At 42.9% G+C, this 20617-nt stretch overlaps 1 protein-coding gene across 3 annotated transcripts in view; it reads right to left on the bottom strand.

The window, feature by feature from the left end:
* Positions 1 to 5254: 5254 nt before the first annotated feature.
* The window catches only part of PCYT1B (phosphate cytidylyltransferase 1, choline, beta), a 114788-nt gene continuing 99425 nt past the window's right edge, over positions 5255 to 20617 (bottom strand). For 2 of the 3 annotated variants that reach the window (XM_021716416.1, XM_008065820.1), the window contains exons 7-8: positions 16774 to 16962; positions 5255 to 5918 (exon numbers count right to left, since the gene is read on the bottom strand). In XM_021716416.1, coding sequence (XP_021572091.1) covers positions 5706 to 5918; positions 16774 to 16962 — 402 coding nt within the window. In that variant the 3' untranslated portion in view covers positions 5255 to 5705. The remainder of the gene's footprint in view (positions 5919 to 16773; positions 16963 to 20617) is intronic. The other variant, XM_021716417.1, reaches the window with a different exon arrangement.

The raw sequence follows: 20617 nt of genomic DNA, 5'->3' as shown, positions 1-20617 counted from the left end.
CTTATAGGAGACAGTACAAATCAACCCTACTCTGAACATTCTTCCAAGTTAGGTCAACCACAGCTGAGATTGAGCCAATATGGTATCTTTTCTAGAATACAAGTTATGGCAGTACAGAAGGCCTAAAATAAGGGTTAGTTAGCACCTACAGATATTTGTGCTCTTAAGAACATGTTCAGATTTTACTGGCTATTTATTGTTTTTTACTTAAGGAATTTGCTGGATGTACTTTAATGCTTATAAACTTACACTGTCTCAAAAGCATCTTTATGGGAGTCTTTTATCTTATAGCTGATACCTGGAGAAGTATTAAACATTCCAATAGCCAATGAGGACACCAATACAAGAGAACTGTGTGGAAACATTCTTGCTAGTGTACCTTTTGCCTCAGGAGTTCTGTTTATTAACACATGCTAATTCTCTTGAGGTAAATTACCTATCAAGGTTTTTGTTTTGTTTTGTTTTGTTTTTAGAAAGCAGGATTTATTGAGAGGACAGAGAAGATCCCACAGGGTGAGGGAACCTGAAGGGGTTGCTCCCAAGGTTCTTAAAGATGAATTTTACTACCCTTACAATTGATTGTTTTCCCTTTGAGAACATGTCTGAGGTATCATGGAAGTCAAGAAAAAACCTTGTTTTTAACTGTTGCTTTAAATACAACCTGTCAAGAATGTGTGATATGCTGGGTGCGGTGGCACACACCTGTAATCCTAGCACTTTGGGAGGCTGAGGCAAGAGAATTGCCTGAGCCTGGGGTTCAAGACCAGCCTGGGCAACATGGCGAGACCTTGTCTGTATAATACATCAAAAAATTAGCTGGGCCTGGTGGCATGGGCCTGTAGTTCCAGCTACTTGCAAGGCTGAGGCAAAAGGATCGCCTGAGCCCATCAGGTCGAGGCTGCGGTGGCCATGAGCGTGCCACTGCAGTCCAGCCTGGGCGACAGAGTGAGATTCTGACTCAAAAAACCAAAACAAAACCAAAACAAAAGAATGTGTGATATGTGGCAAAGCCAAGTAATATGGTCTACAAATAACAGGTATTCCATCTTAAAATTCATTCCCTTGCTGAGTACCGGCCTCGTTTTATTTATTCTAGAACCTAGGCTAACATCAGAACCATGGTCATTTTAAAATGCTCAACCTCTCCAGATGGAGTTAATGGAAGCTCCTAAATTTGGTGACTGGAGAGCATGAGCGCAATTCTCAGAACATTGACACCTGCCTTCACTGTGGACATTTGGGACTCTGATTTAGCGCCTGCACCCCCATCTATCTGTGTCTATCTGATCAAAGGAGCGTTTTTCCCAAAGATGGAAAAGTAGTCGAAATGGCCACTTCCCAAAGTTTAGGTACACGTGAAAAGCATTCCATCGACAAGAAAGGTGAATGGACCCGAGAGCTTTTTATCTTGATGCTCAAAGTGTGGAGACCGAAACATGAAACCAGTTGTAGAGGCCCCAGGGGACTGGAGGACCACCTCTCCAGCTTCCCAACCCGGTGAAAGTTAAGCACTTTCTCATGGTAGCCCAGTGACAGCATTGTAGCTGGGACAAACTGGGGGGCAAAGCATGCTGTCTCATAAATTCAGAGACCTTTACAGGCAAAGGCAATCTCAGAAGCCATTTCCTTAAGGCCAGAGAAGTGAATTGGTTAGGCCAAGGTCACAAAGTGAGTTTGTGGTGGAGCCTACAATTCAGGGTCCTAACGGCTTGGCACATGGCCTCCCCTCCAGGTGAGTCTGCTCCTAACTAACTTTTAAGTTAGATGTGAGGCCTTTGGCAACTCCAAGACTTGGCCCTGTTTGGTACAGTACAGTCAGATCCTTCTGGGCTGGGACAGCTGCTACAATGTCTGTATTTTTCCACAGTGAGCTGGAGCTCATAAATAGGAACACACAGCAGCACACTTTGAAGAAACATGACACGCAAAAGTGCAATTTTGCATCCCTTTATTTATTAAAACGAGTTTGGGAATGCCGTGTTCTGTTTGGGAGCAGGGGTGGGATGGGAGCAGGGTGGGGGGGGCAGGGGTGCGGAATTTAGGGGGAGGCTGTTTCCAGTAGTTTGCGTTATTCAGCACCAGAGCAAATGCTTGGGCATAAGGTCGTGCTTTTACCCAGACGAGCCATCATCATCTTGTCTTATATGTACAACATAGTCTTAAGTATGTAAGCTCTACTTATGGCTTTGTCCTCGGACACATCGCAATGACACAACAAAAATACTAGAGAGGAGTCTAGAGAGAAGTAGAAGTTGCAAATGCCTCGTGAGCGATTTCTTTTTTAAAAGTCGAATGGCCAAGACTAGTGCTGAGCTGCTGTCTGAGGAACAGACACATCTTTGCTAGACACGGGCTCATCTGATTCAGCTGAGCCAGTGACACCATCTCACATTTCTCCCTGGGATATGACTGTATGCTAAAATAAGTCCTGACGATGGAGAGAAAATAAACCCTGGCTCTTCCTGTCCTTCCCTCAATGGGTGGAATCACAGTAGCTCGTAGCCGGAAGCACGGAGCAAGATCAAAATCCCGAAGCATGTCTCTTCCGCTCAGACCACGTCAGAAGCCAGGCTGATGTCTCGTGTCTTGCTCCTCTTGAGGCTGGCTTTCCTTTGCCTTGGTAAAGTCCTGGCACATAGAATTTGCTTGCCAGAAACGAGCCATTCAGTGTGACTATGGCATAACAAGTCCACCCTTGTTTCTTAGCTGGTGGAGGGGTGAACATTTGACTTCAGAGTCCCCATAAGCAACTGACCTAGAAGTGCTGAAATAAGGAAATCAGAGAGGCAGGGACCCCACATCCTGCGTGGGTATCCGCTGATCCTGGATGTATGTGAAAGGAACTCTTTCTTCTTCACCTGTTAGGGGGCGAGTTAACACTTGAAGGGGAGTGGAAAATACCCTCTGCTCCCACCCTCCTTGGGTTCCATTCTCTCCTGTCTTTGTAAGCTGCCCCCTTCCACAGTCCTGAGTTGCTATCTCCTAGCCTTCCTCAACCTCAAGCTTCTTTCCCTTGCTAGGGCAAAACGAATCTCTTTTCTTGCTTTTTGTCATTTCTGCTTATCCCTCCGAGCTTGGAGTACACTTTTTATATTTCCCATTCCAGCCTTAACTCACTTGTGGCCGTTACAGTTGACTAGCCAGCCCTAACAAAGTGCAACCTCATATCCTCCTGGGAGCAGGGAGCTGATGGGAGTAAGGACTAGAAGAGACTGATGGCCAAGAAGTATCAAAAGTTGGACTGTAGAATCCTCCCCCTTCCTTCTCAACAGGCTTGCAGCCTCAGGAGGCTGGGGAGGTATTATTGGAGGTTAGGAGTGTGAGATTTAGAACCCACTTATGAGTGGTTTTGGCCTGTCCCTGGACTATCCCAGGCATTGGTCATTTCCCATAATTGGCAGCAATGGTGACACTATCTGATAAGTCACATTAAGTGGCACCTGTCAATATGGCGTATAAGGCCTGCAAATTTATAGTCAACCCTACACTATTTGCTCTAGAGCAGGATTCAGGTAAAAGTGGATCCATCTGCCCTGGGCCATGGAGTAAGAGCACAAAAGGCCTCCCTAAGAGAGTCTCACCTACAAAGTGAGGTCCTGACATGAATTAAGAGAGCAGATTTTCTTTATCCTCCCTTCTTCTCTCCAGGAGCCTCTTTTCTTCTTTTTTCTTCCCTTGTTCCTACCACTTTCCCTTTTCCAGCTGGTCTCATCTTTTCACTGCTATGAGTGCCAGCTAGCTGAAATAGTAGGCATATGTACGTGCACAGTTTGTCCCAGGTGCATGATAGAAGACAGACACAATGGAAGAATAGGCCCTTGCCCCTTTCCGCAGAGCAATGCTCTGGGTGGGCTTTGAATGCAAAAAGGGGTTTTCTTCTCACATTGTGTTCCTGCTGGCTCTCTATCCCACATGAGACAGAGAAAGAGTTCTGGAGAAAGTGCCAGGAACAAGGAGGTACCAAGTCAGCTTAGCCTCATAGTTTTACTTCTCAATAAATACCACTCATCTTCAGGTGGGCAGGGAGGTAGTTCAACCCCAATACAAAGGGGAAAGACATGCCATCTTCCTTCACTGGTTGCCCCTTTGTTGCCTAGAAGGTTGGTTCCCAAGGCCTCTGAAAAGGGATGTTTCCATCACAAGAGATTCTGGGGTCTGCCCCAGAAGTTGCTGGTTTAGGCCTCTGCTCAGTCAGTCCCCAGCTCTGTCTCTGACTTTACAGGGATAGCCAGGCAATACCTATTTCTACATAAGAGTTTGGTTCTAAACCTTGAGTCTACCTGCTTGTTTCTTCTAAGTGACTTAGGAGCAGTCACCTCAGACCACTCAGCAGGAACTCTTATAGTATTCATCCCATTCAGGAAACCTAGGGCCAGAGATAACTCCAATACTACCTAGACCATTCAGATGCTGAGATTGTAACTGAGCCCACAGTTCTCTGTAAAACTCTTCAGAGCCCCCCCCCCAAAAAAAATGTTATGGGAGGCTACGAGAACAACATTCTAATTTCCTGGTTGGAACAAAACATTTCTATGGGAATGTGGGATGAGTTTTTGACAAAGTGCCCAAGTCGCAAGGGAACCAGATGGTTCTTTAGACCAAGGGTTTCAGAGGGGTATTAGGGTGGAGAGCAGGAGAGGAATATATTGTCAAATGCCACCACCATATATTCATATTGCATATGGTATACACCCTTGGGTGGCATGTTTGGAGCATACAGAGAACAGATACGTGCAGGTAGCACCCCCTATCGGTATACTAGGTTTGGTATGACAAACTGTTACTTGAGGTCTATGAAACGGTTAACTGGTCAGAAATGGGAAAAGCCATTCCATAATAGCATCCTTTAAGGAGAAGCTTCAGGAGACATTTATCGTCTGCTAAACTTGGAGCCAAAGCAGAGCAGCTCCTCTTTTTAAAAAAGATATAGGATGTTTTTCTTTTGTTGCAGTTCCCACAGATTAAGGTAATTTCTGCAAAACAATGAAGTCAAACCAATGACGAGAAAGTATAACCAGGAGCATGTTGGGCCTTATGTGGAGTTCTCCTTGACAAAACTGTCCTTTGAATAAAAAGTCAAGGGTCACACTAGATGACCTTTTATAACTGGCCTAAAGCAAGGCTTTGTCTATGAGCCACGCTCCCAGAAGTGGAAGGAGTTGATGCATTCCAACATCAGGTCTCAGTGGCTGAACTGAGAAGGCTGGAATTTGTCTTTAACTTGCCTATTTCAGAAGCGCTTTGCCACCTCTGAGAAACAGCTTTACTGTGGCAGAGCTTGGGTGGTAGGAGGCAACGTGCAGGGCCCGTGTAGAGCCAGAAGTAGCAGGGAACAGCCGCTTCCATAGGTGGTTTACTTGGTGGGGGTGGGTGTAAGGATCAAAGCAGAAGACATCCCATCAGTGCAAATCTCCCTGGGGCACTCTGCGTCTTTCCTTAGCAGGGTTACAGTGGAGTGATTCTAGATGATGCTAAGAAGCTTTGTGTAGGTTGTCCGGCTGGAAACCTCCATGCTGAGCCCACATCTTGAGCTGTGTGGAGAATGAGAGAGAACTGGTCCCAAGACCTTCCCTTAGCAGAGTGCAGGTCTCTCTCCTGAGCTGCAGCTCCTGTGACTATTACCCTTCAAACACCACCCAGGCACCCCCTGGGACCCCGCCCTCCTCCCCATCCTGTGTGGTGTGGCTTTTGTCTGCCAGTTGCCTTTACTTCTCATCCTCATCCCCCTCACTCATGCTGCTGATGGAGGCTGAGGCTGCTTTGGGAGAGGAGGGGGGTGAGGTTTTGAGTGGGAGCCATGAGAAGGTGGGTGACGGGGAGCGGGAAGGGGACCGGCTCCTGGTTGGGCTGCTCACAGGGCTCTGCTTCGGGGATAAGGCCTGCAGCATCCGGCTACTCCTCTCCTGGAACATCTGTTTCTAGAGAGAAATTTGAGAGAAGGCATCTGTTAACTTAGAAACCTGAAATGACAGTGAGACAAAAAGGAAAAGCAGGAAGGGGGAGCCACTACTCCAAAACACCTGCACCCACAAACACAGACTTGTAACACATTCCATGTTCTCCAAAACTATGCATGGTAAGGAACTGAGTGAAATTCTGGTGCAGTGACATGTTGATACGGAAGATTTTAATCACTGCTGGTTCTTAGGACCCTTTCCTTCTTCCCTTCTTTTCTTCCATCTACAACTTACTTCTTTATTTACTTATTTATTTGAGTCAGGGTTTCACTCTGTCGCCCAGGCTGGAATGCAGTGGCATGATCACGCTCGGCTCACTGTAGCCTTGACCTCTTGAGTTCAGGTGATCCTTCCACCTCAGCCTCCCAAGTAAGTGGGACTACCGGTGCGCACCACCACTCCCAGCTAATTTTTTTTTCATTTATTGTAGCGACGAGATCTTGCTATGTTGCCCAGGCTGGTCTTGAACTACTGGGCTCAAGCAATCCTCCTGCCTCAACCTCCCAACGTGCTGGGATTATAGGCGTGAGCCACTGCATCTGGCCCATCTACAACATTTAACTGAATATCTATGATTTGCCAGGCAAACCATAATGATCTGGGTTACTGGATGGGGTAGCAGAAAATAAAACACAAATTCCTGCCCTCATGGATATGAGGAGGAACACACGATAAACACAATATGTGGGATGTCAGATGGAACTGTGGTCTATGAGGAAAATAGGATGAGAGAGGATAGCAAGGAGGGGTGGGGGTAGAAGGAATGCAACTGCAAATGGGGTGCCCAGGGAAGGCATCACTGAAAAAATATTTGAGCAAAGACTTGGAAGAGATGAGGGAGGGTCCACATGAATGGAAACCAGAGAGAGACACATTCCAGAGAATCCCAAGAAGGGATCATGTAATGCATGTCCAAGGAAGCGCAGACCACCCCATTGTGGCCGGGATGGGTTCTGCTGGGGTAGGGGGAGATCACCAGCAAAGGAACAGAGTTGTGCTGTGGAGGGTCTTGGCTGCCATTGTGAGAACTCTGCCTTTCAGTCTGAGGGAACCTATGTGTTGGTATTCAAGGGGAGGTGGAGGTCGTCATGGCAGCATGGAACAAGTTGGTGTGGGGGGGAAGTGGGAGGTACTGGGGGAAATCAGGCCAGAGACATAACAGGGGGCTGTTTCACGTACGGGCTTCTCTGAGGAGAAGAGAAACCTCAGGAGAGTGCTGAGTAAAGGAGTGACAATCTGCTTTTTATTCTCAAAGGACCAGTCCAGCTGCTGTACTGGGAACAGCCTGCAGTGAGGCAAGGTCAGGAGCAGAGAGCCCAGTTATGAGCCCACCACAATAAGAATCCAAGATTATGATGGTGCCTGGCCCAGGGTGATAGCCAGGATGAGGGAGAGACATGGCTGAATTCCCAGTGCATTTCCTCCCATATTTGTATTGAGATATAATAAACTCACCCTTTTTAGTGTACAGTTCTGTGAGTTTTGACAGATACATACAGGTATGTGAACACCACCACAATTGAGGCATAGGAGAGTTCCATCAGCGCCCAAGTTCCCTCATGACCCTTTGGACTCACCCCTCTCCCCCCAGCCTCTGGCAACAGATCTGTTTTCTGTCCCTACAATTGTACCTTTTCCAGAATGTCATCAAGATAGAAATTTACAGTGTGTGGTCTGGCTACATCCTGACAGAGCCAGCAGGATTAGCTGGGATGTGGGGTGTGGGAGGAAAAGGAATCAAATAACACCAGTCTCGGGCCGTGAAACTGGAAAGCAGTGACACCATTTGCCAGTGTGGGCAAGACTGTGGGGTGGGAGGAGGTTTTGGAGGTAAGTTGGGGTTACCAATTGGGAACCTCAGGTGACGATCGCCCAGTGCTTCAGAACTGAGCCCTTCCTGGATGCTGCCCACTAGGCATCCTGGTGCTGCCAGCCTACCTTGCTTCCTGCGCTCTGCCTGCTGCTCAGCCCTCCCAGATGCTCCATCTCACCAACTCCTGAGCACCCTGTGCGGCTTGTAGCTGAGCTTCCGCCCCTAGCAATCTTTTGCTTCTAAACTGGTCCAATCTGTTGCTTCTAAACTGGCCCTAAACGCCAATTCTCCTATTAACCATTTTGTGCTTGCTTGTCATCCGGGTTATTCATCTTATAAATCATTACAGAGATCCTCTGGGAACCAGGTGCTACACAGGGGGAAGGGGAGAAAGAAGACAGGGCGGAGGTCATGTCTCAGCTGGGTCTTTGATAAAGCACAGGAAGAGGAGGGTGGAGGCTAGGGGGCTGGTGGAGGACCAGCTTCCCAGTAGAGGGCGCTGTGAGGACTACTAAGTCCAAGTCGCTTGGCTTGACCAGAACCCTAAGTGCCCATGGGGTGGCAATAGTCTAGGTCTGAAGCACCAGAAGGGGGCTGGATTTCCTCCTCAATAGCTCCAGGAAGATTTCAGTCAAGGGAAGAGCCTGATCAGATTTGTGTATTAGAAATACCTCTAGGTGTGTGCATAAAAGCAAAGAAAGAAACCACAAAGGAAAAAATTTATGTTTGACTACACAAAAATTGTAAAACTTCTTCTGTACCTCAAAAATCACCACAAAAATAAGATAAAGGCAAATGAAAAAACAGGGGAAAGTTTTTGCAATATTTAACTACAAATTATGATTCTTGGTATATAAACAGTACTTATAAATCAAAAAGAAGAAAGTAAAAACTTTAATAGAAAAATGGACACAGAGTATATGCAGGCAAGTCATAAGAGAAATTTATAAATGAACTATAAAAATGTTGAGTATCACTAATAAACAAATGCAAATGATTGAAATGAAATACTTGTTTATATGTTAGATTACTAAAGTTATTTATGTATTTATTCATTTTTGAGTCAGGGTCTCACTCTGTTGCCCAGGCTGGAGTGCAGTGGCACAATCATGGCTCACCACAGTCTCAAATTCCTGGGCTCGAGTGTTCCTTCTATCTCAGCCATCTGAGCAGCTGAGACTACTACAGACATGCGCCACCATCCTTAGCTAATCTTTTTGATTTTTTTTTTGTAGAGACAAGGTCTTGCTATGTTGCCCAGGCTGGACTCGAGCTCCTAGGCTCAAGCAACCCTCCAGAGTGTTGAGATTACAGGCATGAGTCACCGCACCTGACCATGCTAAAAGTTTTAAAAAAAATTTTTATAGCTAGTAAGGGCATAGGAAAAGGGCCACACTCATGTCACTGCCGATAGGAAGATAAAATAGTAATGCCTTTCTGATAATTTGGCAATTGATGAAGAAACTTTTATTTCCTGAGGAAATAATCAGAGATGTAAGGAAATATTTATTGTGTATATGGATATTCCATGCAGTGTCATAACAGACAAAACTGCAAACTCCCTAAAAAGGCCAGAGAAATCTTATACAACTCTGAGATGGTATACTATGCAGCTGATGAAAATCAAGTTCTTAAAGAATATTCCATCATGGAGAAAATGCCATGAGTGATTGCAAAGGTAAAATGACTTTAGAACAGTATGTTCTGAATGATCTCGATTTTGTAGAAGAAATGTGTATACATGTGGATGGAAGGCAGTTGGGGGTGATACCCCAAAATACGAACAATGACTGCTCTGGGTGATGAGATTGCAAGAGATTTTTAGTCTCTACTTTCTAATAGTTCTGTAATGCATATGTCTTACTTTTCTCACCATAAAGTATTACAGCAGGAAGAAAGAACTCAGATAACTCAAGCAAGGAGGCCAGGTGGAAGGTCGGGCATTGCAATAACGGCGTAAGTGAGAAAATATTAAGTCCACAGGTACATCACCAATTGCCCCCAGGCCCTCAGTTTTCCCTTCTAAGCTCTAGCCCATTACTTTTTAGAGTCCCAAATTTTCTCTAGCAGATATAATAAGAGATGACTTGCTGATCGCTAAGATCCTTTCCAGATTTAAAATTCCACACGTCAAAGAGTACACCAATTATTTACCCTCCATTGAGGGCATTGATAATTCTGCCAAAAGACATCCAACCCCCTTCAAAATCAAACAAAAAAAACTGTGGTACACAGCATTATCTTAGATTAAGCCCATTTATGAAACAAAAATCAAATGCCAAAAGGATCGGGTGGTCTGTTATTAACAGCAATATTAAAAAAATTCTTGAGCTCCTAGCAAGCACTTTAAAATATGTGTTTTTATTACTATAATCTTTAAGTATACTTTTCGTGGCAGCCATTAGCCCTCCCGCTGTTAATGGATTGTCAGCATTTCCATTAGAAGCCCACTTTCTGAGGAATCTACAACTTGTCTACTCTAGTTTGAGTGAAGCTCATAACTAAGAATGTTCTTCCTGAGGGGATGAAAGAATTTGAATCTTTGACAATAAACAATGGTGTTGCAGGCTCTCTGATCTGTTTCTGGTGCATTTTGAAGGGTGGTTCCCCTGCAAAGGAGCTGAATTAAATCTGGTCAGGAGACAGTTTGTAATAAGCTTCCTGGGAAGAAAAGCACTTTAGAAATATAACAAATAACGAAGACTATAGCATGGCATTTTCAAAGAGAAAAGGTATTTAAATTCAATCTCTTACTGTATTAAGAGGTTTCCATTTATAAAGTTTTTCTCTAAGAAAATAATCCTATTTATAGTCCTGTCCATATGAAGGTAATTTTCTGTTTCCCTCCTACAAAATTTTTCCTTTTAAGAAGTCATTAACATCTAGTGAGGCTGTAAATGTCTTGACAAATGCCTTTAAATGTTTCAGTATTTCAGATATATTCTGGCATATCTGCCACAAAGAAATGAAAAAAAAAAAAACTCCTAGTATGATCTAGTTTGGACCTCTGGCAAGCAAAATGAAACTCAGAGAGAAGGATCATGCTTCAGTTTTGGCCGAATTGATCAACAATGAAAACAACAAACCCTTACATGGCCACTGACAGGTGCCTGGGTGCCAGGTACTGTTCTAAGGGCTTTAAATTGTGAAAACTAATTTAATCCTCCCAACATCCCTAGGAGCCAGCTACATTTACTTTCCCCATTTACAGATTCTGTGACTGAGGCCCAGAGAGGCCAAAGAACTTGCCTCGGGCCACCTAGCTAGGAAGTGACAACCTGCTCATGACCACCTCTCTTGTAATTAACCACTTTCATAGTAAGAAGCCTTTCATGTTTATTCACATCTTCATTGTGACTTTGTTTAATGATACAAATTTAAAAACCAACTGTTGGCCGTGCTCAGCGGCTCAGCCTTTAATCCCAGCACTTTGGGAGGCCAAGGCAAGTGAATTGCCTGAGCCTATGGGTTCGAGACCAATCCAGGCAACTTGGTGAGACCTTGTCTCTACAATAAATAAATAAATAAAAATTAGCCGGGCGTGGTAGCGCACGCCTGTGGTTCTGGCTACTTGGAAGGCAGAGGCGGAAAGATTGCTGGAGCCCAGCAGGTAGATGCCGGGATGGCCATGAGTGTGCCACTGCCCTCCAGTCTGGGCAAAAGAGTGAGACTCCAACTCAAACAACAACAACAACAAAAACCAACTGTCAAAACGCCTCAGGTGGAAAATCTAAATCAGGTCCACAAACTGTATTTTATAATTCTTTTATCAAAGTCAAAACAGTCTTAAAAATTAGCAGTGCCTAAAATTAGGATGATTATTATTTTTAAAGTAACAGAAAATAATAAGTATTGGCAAGGATGTGGAGAAAAGGAAACCCTTGTGCACTGCTGGTGGAAAGGCAAAATGGTGCAGCCACTGTGGAAAACAGTACAGCAATTCTTCAAAAAAAATTAAACACAGAATTACCATATGACCAAGCAATTCCACTTTTTAGTATATACCCAAAGGAATTGAAAGCAGGGACTCAAACAAATATGTTCATAGCATCAATGTTCATAGCAGCATTATTCACAACTGCCAAAAGGTAGCAACAACCCAAATGTCCATCAATGGAAGAATGGATAAACAAGATGCGATATATATATACAATGGAATATTATTCAGCTTCAAAGGGAGGACGATTCTGACACATGCTACAACATGGCTAAACCTTGAAGACATCATGCTAGATGAAATATGCTAGCCACAAAAGGGCAAATACTATATGATTCCATTTAATGAGCTACCTGGAGTAGTCAAATCCATAGAGACAGAAAGTGGAAGGGTGGTTGTCAGGCTGGGGGAAAAAAAGGTGGGGAGTTTTTGTTTAATGGGTACAGAGTTTCTGCTTGGGATGATGAAAAAGTTCTGGAGATGGATGGTGGTGATGATTGCACAACAATGTGAATGCACTTAATGCCACTGAACTGTACACTTAAAAATGGTAAAATGGCAAATTTTATGTTATGAATATATTTGCCATAATTTTAAAAATTAGCAGTGTACCTCACATTATGTGAATTTGTCCTTTTCAAAAAATAGACACACAGGTTTTCTATATGAGCAGTCCTGCATATCAGATAGCAAATGCCTATTTGGTTGGCATAGGAATCTATCTAACTGATTGGATTGGGGTGAAGGAAGTTCACTGGTCTAAGATGAACTAAAAACTTGTACTTACACAACATCAGTAAGGGTACCTGATCTCAAACCAGGCAAAGTAGGGACCAAAGGGAGGCCCAAACTTTACCTGTACGATGTCCACTTATATACCTAATCCTGAATTATAACCCACATCTTTAAATAAAATATAAAAATAAAACCTTGCATCTGACTTAAGATCATTCTCTCCTGGGGCTCAAAGAAGGGGTCCTTGTTCATATAAAATAGACCCACTTCATTTTAAACAGGAAATAATTCTGTTTTCAGAGTCAATGAAGGAATACAGTGGCAGGTCATTCAAAATACTACATAACATTTTTTAAAAAAGCATATGTGATTGGGGCATTAATGTGTATGCTCCAGGAATTCAGACACTTCAAACAAAATAACAGTTTCACTAGGAAGGCCCTACCCTCAAACCAAACCCTGAAGCTGAGCCAACATTCCCTGACCCAGACTCCGTGAACCTCAACACTGCATGCCATTTGGGAGAAGTGCAGCATCCCTCCAACATGACCACAAAGCTTTAAAAATTAAGCTCCTTTAAAGCCCCTCCTTTCAGACAGTCTATCTTTCAGAGGCACCCTCTGAAGAAAGGTAATACGGACCCTCTATTGGGAAGGCTTCCCTTTGTAGCTCTGGTTGGGGTACAGCTGACCTTCTGAGCATGAGTCAAGACTAGTTAGCAGAATCCAGCAATGTAGTTAGATAAAGAGAGTGATGAGATTGAAAAATAATGATCTGGGCTCTGATAATCCACCAATTAGGCTAAGTGGGGACAGATAATCTATTACAGCAATTGAGTAAATTGCTTGCTCCAAATCCTCAAAAGCTATTGTGGTAGACAGCCTCCAAGATGGCCCTCTATGGCCCCACCTCCTGCTACTCACATCCTTATGTAGTGCCTTCCCACAACGTACTGGAGTTGGTCTGTGTGACCAAAAGAATGTGGCAGAAATGATGGTATGTCACTTCTGATATTAAGTTACAAAAGTCTGCAGTTTTTGTCTCGGTCGCTCTTTGTCTCTCTGTCACTTACTCTGGGGAAAGCCAACTGCCATACTGTGAGGACACTCAGGCAGCCTTGTGGAGAAGCCCGTGCGGTAAGGAACTTAGGTACCCAGTCAACAGCCATGTAAGCAAGCATGGTTGCCCAGATGACTGTAGCTCCAGCTGACATCTTGACTGTAATTTCATGAGAGAGCCCAAACCAGAACCATCCAGCCAAGTTGCTTCTAATTTATGACCCTCAAAAACCATGTGAGATAATAAATGTTTATTATTTTAAGTCACTGAGTTTTTAGATCATTTGTTACACAACAATAGATAACTACTATAGCCACAGATGCTATGCTTTCTGTTTCCTGAGGAAGCCTAGAGACAGCAGTAGAGGGCTAACAATGCTTGTCCTGAATCCAGATGGCCTGGCCTCAAGTGCCATTCTGGCAACTAGTTTGGTCACAAGGCCTTAGAAGAGTTTTGGTAGACCTCAGTTTCTCCACAGTGCCATACCCTGACCAAAGGAGAGCGATGCAAAATAACTACATCCTGTGGGCATTCCTATTGTGAAGGACACAGGGCTGGCCAAGAGAAAGAGGCCTAGCCCCAGGCTCTATCCCAGTAACTCCAAACACCTGTGAGACCATGGGAACGTTTCATAATTTTTAAAAATGTCTTTGTCTCTTTATCTATAAAATGGCTATAAAACTGCCTTCTTGTGTGGTTAGAATAGGTAGAATAGATGTGAAAGGGCATCGAAAAAACTGTTCAACCTTCGTACAACTTATAGAAAATAACATCATCACCACTTTCTACTCAGAGATGGAGTGTAAAGGTTTGGATTTCATATCACAGTCCTTGGTATCAAACATGAGATTGCTTGGGGAGACTTAAAGACTATACCACAAGGGGCAAATTCAAATATTCTCTGGGGCTGTGGGTATCACAAATGTGAGTCAGGTTGGGGGAGGGGCCGTGGAGGTGTGGTTGTAGCAAACAAGACAATTCATGCCCTCCCTAAAAGAAACCATTGAAAGCCATGTAAACCAAGTCTGCCTACTGAATTTGGTCCACCAAACACCAAGTTATAATCAACCCTTGTATCCAGCATCACAAACAATAAAAGGCTGAGAAGATAGATGCATAGAGAGAGAGAGGCAGGGAGGATTCACCACATCCTTTGCAGATGCAGGAAGGTTCTGTGAATAGGTCTTCCTCACACATTCATTCATTTAATCCAGAAACATTTATGGAATACCTACTATAAGCTACAATCTATGCTGCATATCAATTCTGTTGTAGCAAATTTTATACTTTATATCCTTCTATTTTGTGCCTTTCCAAATTTGGGTTGTTTGTATCAGTTCTGTATTTGTCAGGAATGCAAATCCTCTATTTTAAGAAATGAGTTCCAGTCCCAAATCCACAAATAAAGAATTATTATAATAATAGCATATTCATGAAAAGCAAATTACTTATCTTGGCGTTTAACATCCTTGTAACTATTCCTGTACTTTTAATGTCAACAGTAAAAAAGTAATGTCTTAGTCTGGCTGATGCGGTAAATTAATGTTAATAATAGTTTTGACACTAATAGCAAGTTCTAAAAAGGAAAACCTCCAATCTCTAAACTGGGTTTCATTTCTTAAAAATCACCTCGGCTCGCTGTCACCAGACTCCCCAAGAACAATTCAAGCGACTATTTCACCTTCACTGGGAGCTTGAAATGACTAGGGCCTATAAAGTTTCTGTAAAATTCTATTTTTCCCTGCCTTTGCTCACTCCAGGTGGAGAAAACATCCACTCCCTTGAGTTACAATACTAAGGCTTCTCAGCAGAGACACATTTCTGTAACCAAATGAATACCTACATGGTTCCATTAAAAACCACTAGCTGTTCCTTCAGAGCCTGAAAGTTAGTTGCGAAAATGTGAAATATTAAAATAGAAATGATTAAATAAGAAATTTCACTTTATGTCATAGAGACCAGAGAACAAGATCTGTACTTTGCTCATCTTCCTTAATGGTGCACATAGACAAGAGCATTAATACATGTCCCATTAATTAAATTATCTGAGCTGAAATTTTAACAGGCTTGGGAAAAATGAAAAGCAACCCAGCTCCTGCCTCTTCCACTCTTTCCAGCTCTCTCTAGAAATCACCAAGGGCTCACACAGCCCTTGCAAACCTTCCACCCCTCTCAGACACTCACCTCTATAATCACTTAGAGGCCACTAGACCTTAAGCAAAGCATCTCTTCTAATTTCCCAAACATTGTTCTTTTTCTATTACTAATTGAGTGTTTTACTTTAAGATAATCCTGTAACAAATGAGCTCAAATGAGCAGAGGCAGTAGTGACAGTCCACCAATAAAATAATTAAGTCAAAGTAGATTTTGTTAGAGACTTCTCATACAATAATAGGCAATCAAGGCTACTTAAAATCAGAGAAATCAAATGGAGTCATTTCCTTGTGTTTAAAAGGAAAATTAGCTTTTAGTATCTCTTTCATAGAACACTCATCAACTCTTCTGATAATACTGGTTATTTACTCTGGAAGGGAATGCACAATAGAAATGCCAATGGAGTACAAGGTGGTTTCCAGAATTTTCTTTTCCTCTTCCATAGTTGTCATTTAGAGTTGCCTACTGAATTTAGTCAAGGAGACCTTCTACATTTTCTCTCTCAGTTTTAAGATTCAGATCATGGCCTCAGTCCCTTAAGAGTTTTGTGCAATATCCCAACACTTGCATGCTGTGGAAAAACAGCGGGAAGTCAAGGTACGATGGGCACAGATGCAGGGCAAAATCCTACTTCTCTCTCTCCTCCAACTAGTGAAAGAGAAGAGGTCCTCACAACAAAAGCTGACCAAAGCAGCTATATTTCTTTGGATACATAAATGCCAGTTGTTGACCCAAGAACTCATGGGTTTTGTCTTGCAATAGTAGCTCTGTGCTGCCAGTGACCCACTTCACCCTTATACGCAAACTTTACATCATCTCCAACTGGGAGACTGGATGAGCTACAGAATCAACCCCTACAATAATAGACACTCAACGATTACCACATGGTTTCCAAGCTATGGACAAGAACAGAGACCAGACCTGGCTTTGGGTGCTATTGGATGCCATATTGAAGGGTAAAACAGAAACTCAATAAGGAAGTAACGTGGACGTGAAGTCAGTCAGGCTGATGCCTAAAGCAGAGGACTGAGATAAGGGGTACCCTTAAGTGGCCCCGTGAGAAGGAAGATAAGCTGAAAATACCCATCATTGCAGTGCCAAGTGAAATCATGACATACCCATGCTCCATCAGGCCCAAACAGTTCTAGGAAATTGCCAATGAATTCCCTTGACTTCTCTTCCCACTTTTGAATTAGGTCATGACTCTTTTCTTCCACTCTGTTAACAAATTCCTTGGATCTTTCCTCCACATTCTTGACCTTTTCTTTCATTTTATCCACCTGGTTCTGGAAACGGTACTTCTTTTCCTGGTCAAAATTTACAAAAGAAAAATAAATCAGTTTTATCCAAGAGGGTATGAGAGAGATCAATTATTCACACTAATGGTCACATTTTATTTCAACTTGTGTTTGTTTCTAACCTGAAAAGTCAAGGTATGGCCATTTCCCAAGGGCTAGGTTGATGGAAAGGTACATCTCTTGTAAGAAAAGTCACTTGCCATTAATTCATGTAATTATGTAAAGGGAAATACAAGTGGTTTTAATATTTTCTTTCTTTTAAATGTCTATGAGTTGAATTCACTTATGTAAGAGAAGAATCAGAAATACACAGCTATCCTTTATTATGGGTAGATATTAGGCAAATATCCCTACTCAATTCTGCTAGGACTTAGACAAAAGAGTGAATTGTACACAAAATGACCATTCAGAGGCTGCCTGAGTTCTCTGTTTTACCGGGACATTATTAAAGCCAATATTGCTTGAAATGAGTGGATCATTAACTGGGTCTTAGAACCTATGTTACACTAAAATTTTCACTGTAAAGATATTTTCCACTAAGCTAATTGAACCACATTGGTTTCCTTGGTGATAAAGAAAGTCTTGTTCTGATAGTTTCTTTAGACTTGGATTTTGTTCTTCTCCTCCTCCTCCTTCTTTTTTTTTTTTGTAAGAACACTAACTTTTATTTTATTTATTGATTATATTTTATTTTAAAGATATAGGGTACAATTCAGGATTAGGTATACAAGTGGATATTGTACAGATAAAGTTTGGGCCTCCTTTTGGTCCCCACTTTGCCTGGTTTGAGATCAGATACCCTTACTGATGTTGTGTCTCCCCATCCCCCCAACCCCAGCAGTATCCTGCTACTGTCAATACCTTTATTATAGTGTTATAGTAAATGTTCAGGGTCCACTTATGAATGAGAATATGGATTTTGTTCTTCTTATAGCCTTTATACAGCAGTGTCATCTACCTATGTGCCTGGAAACCATAGTATGTTGGGCAAGTCATGTGGCATCTCTAAACCTCAGTTTCCTCATCTGTAAAACTGAGATAATAATCATCTCTACCTCATAGGATTGCTGTGATAATTAGATGAGATAATGCATGTAAAGTGCTTGGCACAAAGCCTGGCTTTTAGTAAATGCTCAATGTGTATTGGCTATTTCGTCAGTATTCAGTGGCACAGGCATTTATCTGTTACCTGATGAGAGTGGTATTCAAACCATGAAAATAACATGAGACAAAGGCTCTTCCCCCGTGAAATCATGATAAGTTTCTTCCTAAAGGGGTAATAAGGCTTATCATTTTTCTTTACTATGTGGGACTAATGTTCATTTCCTATTTCAGAATTTTTTGAAACACCCGGAATATTGCAAAACGGGGTCTAGATTCCATGATTTAGACCTTCCAGACCTTACTAGCTACACACACACACACACACACACACACACACACATGCTATGGAAGTCACTCAGCCTTCCATGACTTACTACGTGACCTTAGGTGAGTTGTTCAACCTCTCTGGGCCTCTATTTCCTCATCTCTATGTTGGAAATAGTCATTATATCCACCCTTCTAGGATCATCATGAAAATTAAATGAGATTATCCAAGCAAAACACTTAGATGGACACATGATGAGTTTGGTGTTAGCTGTTGTCTTTATATCACTCTTTTCCACAGTTCATTCTGCACTGGAAATAGTTATTATAAACAGCTCACACAAGACAGCATGAAACAGTAGTATGAGCACTGGGCTGGTCATCATGAGACCAGGAGGCTGCTACTGCCTCCACCTCTCCCTGACCTGAGGGACCCTGGCCAGAGGGACCTTGGCCAGAGGAACTTTGGCCTCTCTGGGCTCAGCTTTCCTCATCTCTGAATCGAGGGGCTTGGACTGGGTGACTGACCCTGTCAGGTCCCTGTCATCTCTGAGGTTTCATGATTCATCTACACGCCCGTCCAACACATCCAATTTCATCCTTGAGCTGCGGCCAGATTTGTCGTCACAGGAAGGCAGAGGCACATCCACACTGTCTGCACGGTTCCTTGAGCTAAGTGGCTTATCTAAAGGCCATTTAAAGAAACTGAGCAATAAATAACTTTTGGAAATGGTTTGACATGCTTGGATGGTTGACTGAATTCAATTTAAAAGAACAGACAGTTTAATTTATTGAAATAACCAGGGCTTTATTCTCTATAAGATACCAAATAATCACTTTGACTGAATTATGTTCAGCTACTTGTTCTGGTGCTACTCGAACCCGACATTTTCCATTTTATTGCCCGACTTGTACGAAGCCACAGAGCCTGCACTCCTAACACTCCCTACCTTGTGAGGACAAATTATAATCACTGATTTGCAATGAACAAACCCCTCCTGTTTTGAAGGTACTGATGATAATTGTGTGAGCTGCTGGATAATTATGGCTACACATAATTTTAAGTATTTAGTTTTGTAGACAAATCACCCTTTGAAAATACAGTATTGATTTGGGGACGGTTGGAATTCTGGAGGCATGGAGGGTTTTTGTTCATCAAAGATATCAGTTGTCCAGAACCACTAACATCACCTCTAGCAACTGGGCTTCCCTCTTTGCTGTTTAACAGCTTGTTTTGCTTGTTTTAACAGTTGCTCTATTATTAAACTAACAGCAGCTCTGGGGGAACAATACAGTAGAACCACAAAAGGAAGCCAAAAACTCTAGGCTTTATTTAAGCAGCTGTAATTTCTCTGGACAATAAAAAGTGGCTGTTAAGGTTTCTAATGAGCATCTGTAGGGCCTTAATAAAATGAAATTTTTAAAATGTTGAAACCAAAAAGTTTTCTCTGATTTTAGCTTTTCATTGCCTCTGCCCTCCTTCCTTCCCTTTCAGCAGAAGACAATACTTTCCTTTCACAAGGGACAGATCTCCCAGAAACCCTTCAACCAAGTAGTATAGTCTGGATGTTTGTCCCCTCCAAGTCTCATATTGAGCTGTGATCCCCAGTGTTGAAGGTGGGGCCTAATGGGAGGTGATTGCATCATGAGGGTGATTCCTCATGAATGATGACTTGGTGCGGTCTTCCGGGTAATGCACGAGTTCTCATTCTATTATTTCACATGAGAGCTGATTGTTCTTTCTCTCCTTCTTGCCTTCCTCTCTCACCATGTGATGCCTACTCCCCTTCACCTTCTGCCATGAGTGGAAGCTCCCTGAAGCCCTCACCAGAAGCAGTTGCCAGCACTATGCTTCTTGTGCAGACTGCAGCACTGTGAACCAAATGAACCTCTTTTCTTTATAAATTACCCAGCCTCCTTTATAGCAGCACTAAATGGACTAAGACACTGAGTCTGAAAACTCTAAAGAGGGAGGCTGGGGCAAAGGGAGGGAAGCAAGGAAGCTCCTTTATAAAATATGAAGCTCACTACCTGTGTTCTTTGGTTAACTTATGCTACTTCTTTGAACATTAGTTTCTTCATCTATGAAATGGGGATTATAATACATCATTGGACTACTATGTAGATTACTATTATTATTATTATTTTTTTGAGTTGGAATCTCACTCTGTCACCCAGACTGGAGTGCAGTGGCCGCTCCCGGCCACGGCAGCCTCGGCCTGCTGGGCTGTGGCGATCCTTCCGCCCCAGCCTTCCAAGTAGCCGGAATTACAGGCGCGCGCTACCACGCCCGGCT

This window comes from Carlito syrichta, unplaced genomic scaffold (genome assembly GCF_000164805.1).
Source record: "Carlito syrichta isolate Samal-C Ts95f unplaced genomic scaffold, Tarsius_syrichta-2.0.1 Scaffold308807, whole genome shotgun sequence".
Lineage (NCBI taxonomy): Eukaryota > Metazoa > Chordata > Mammalia > Primates > Tarsiidae > Carlito > Carlito syrichta.
Note: the sequence above shows the minus strand (reverse complement) of the source record. Positions and strands in the feature narration are given on the sequence as shown.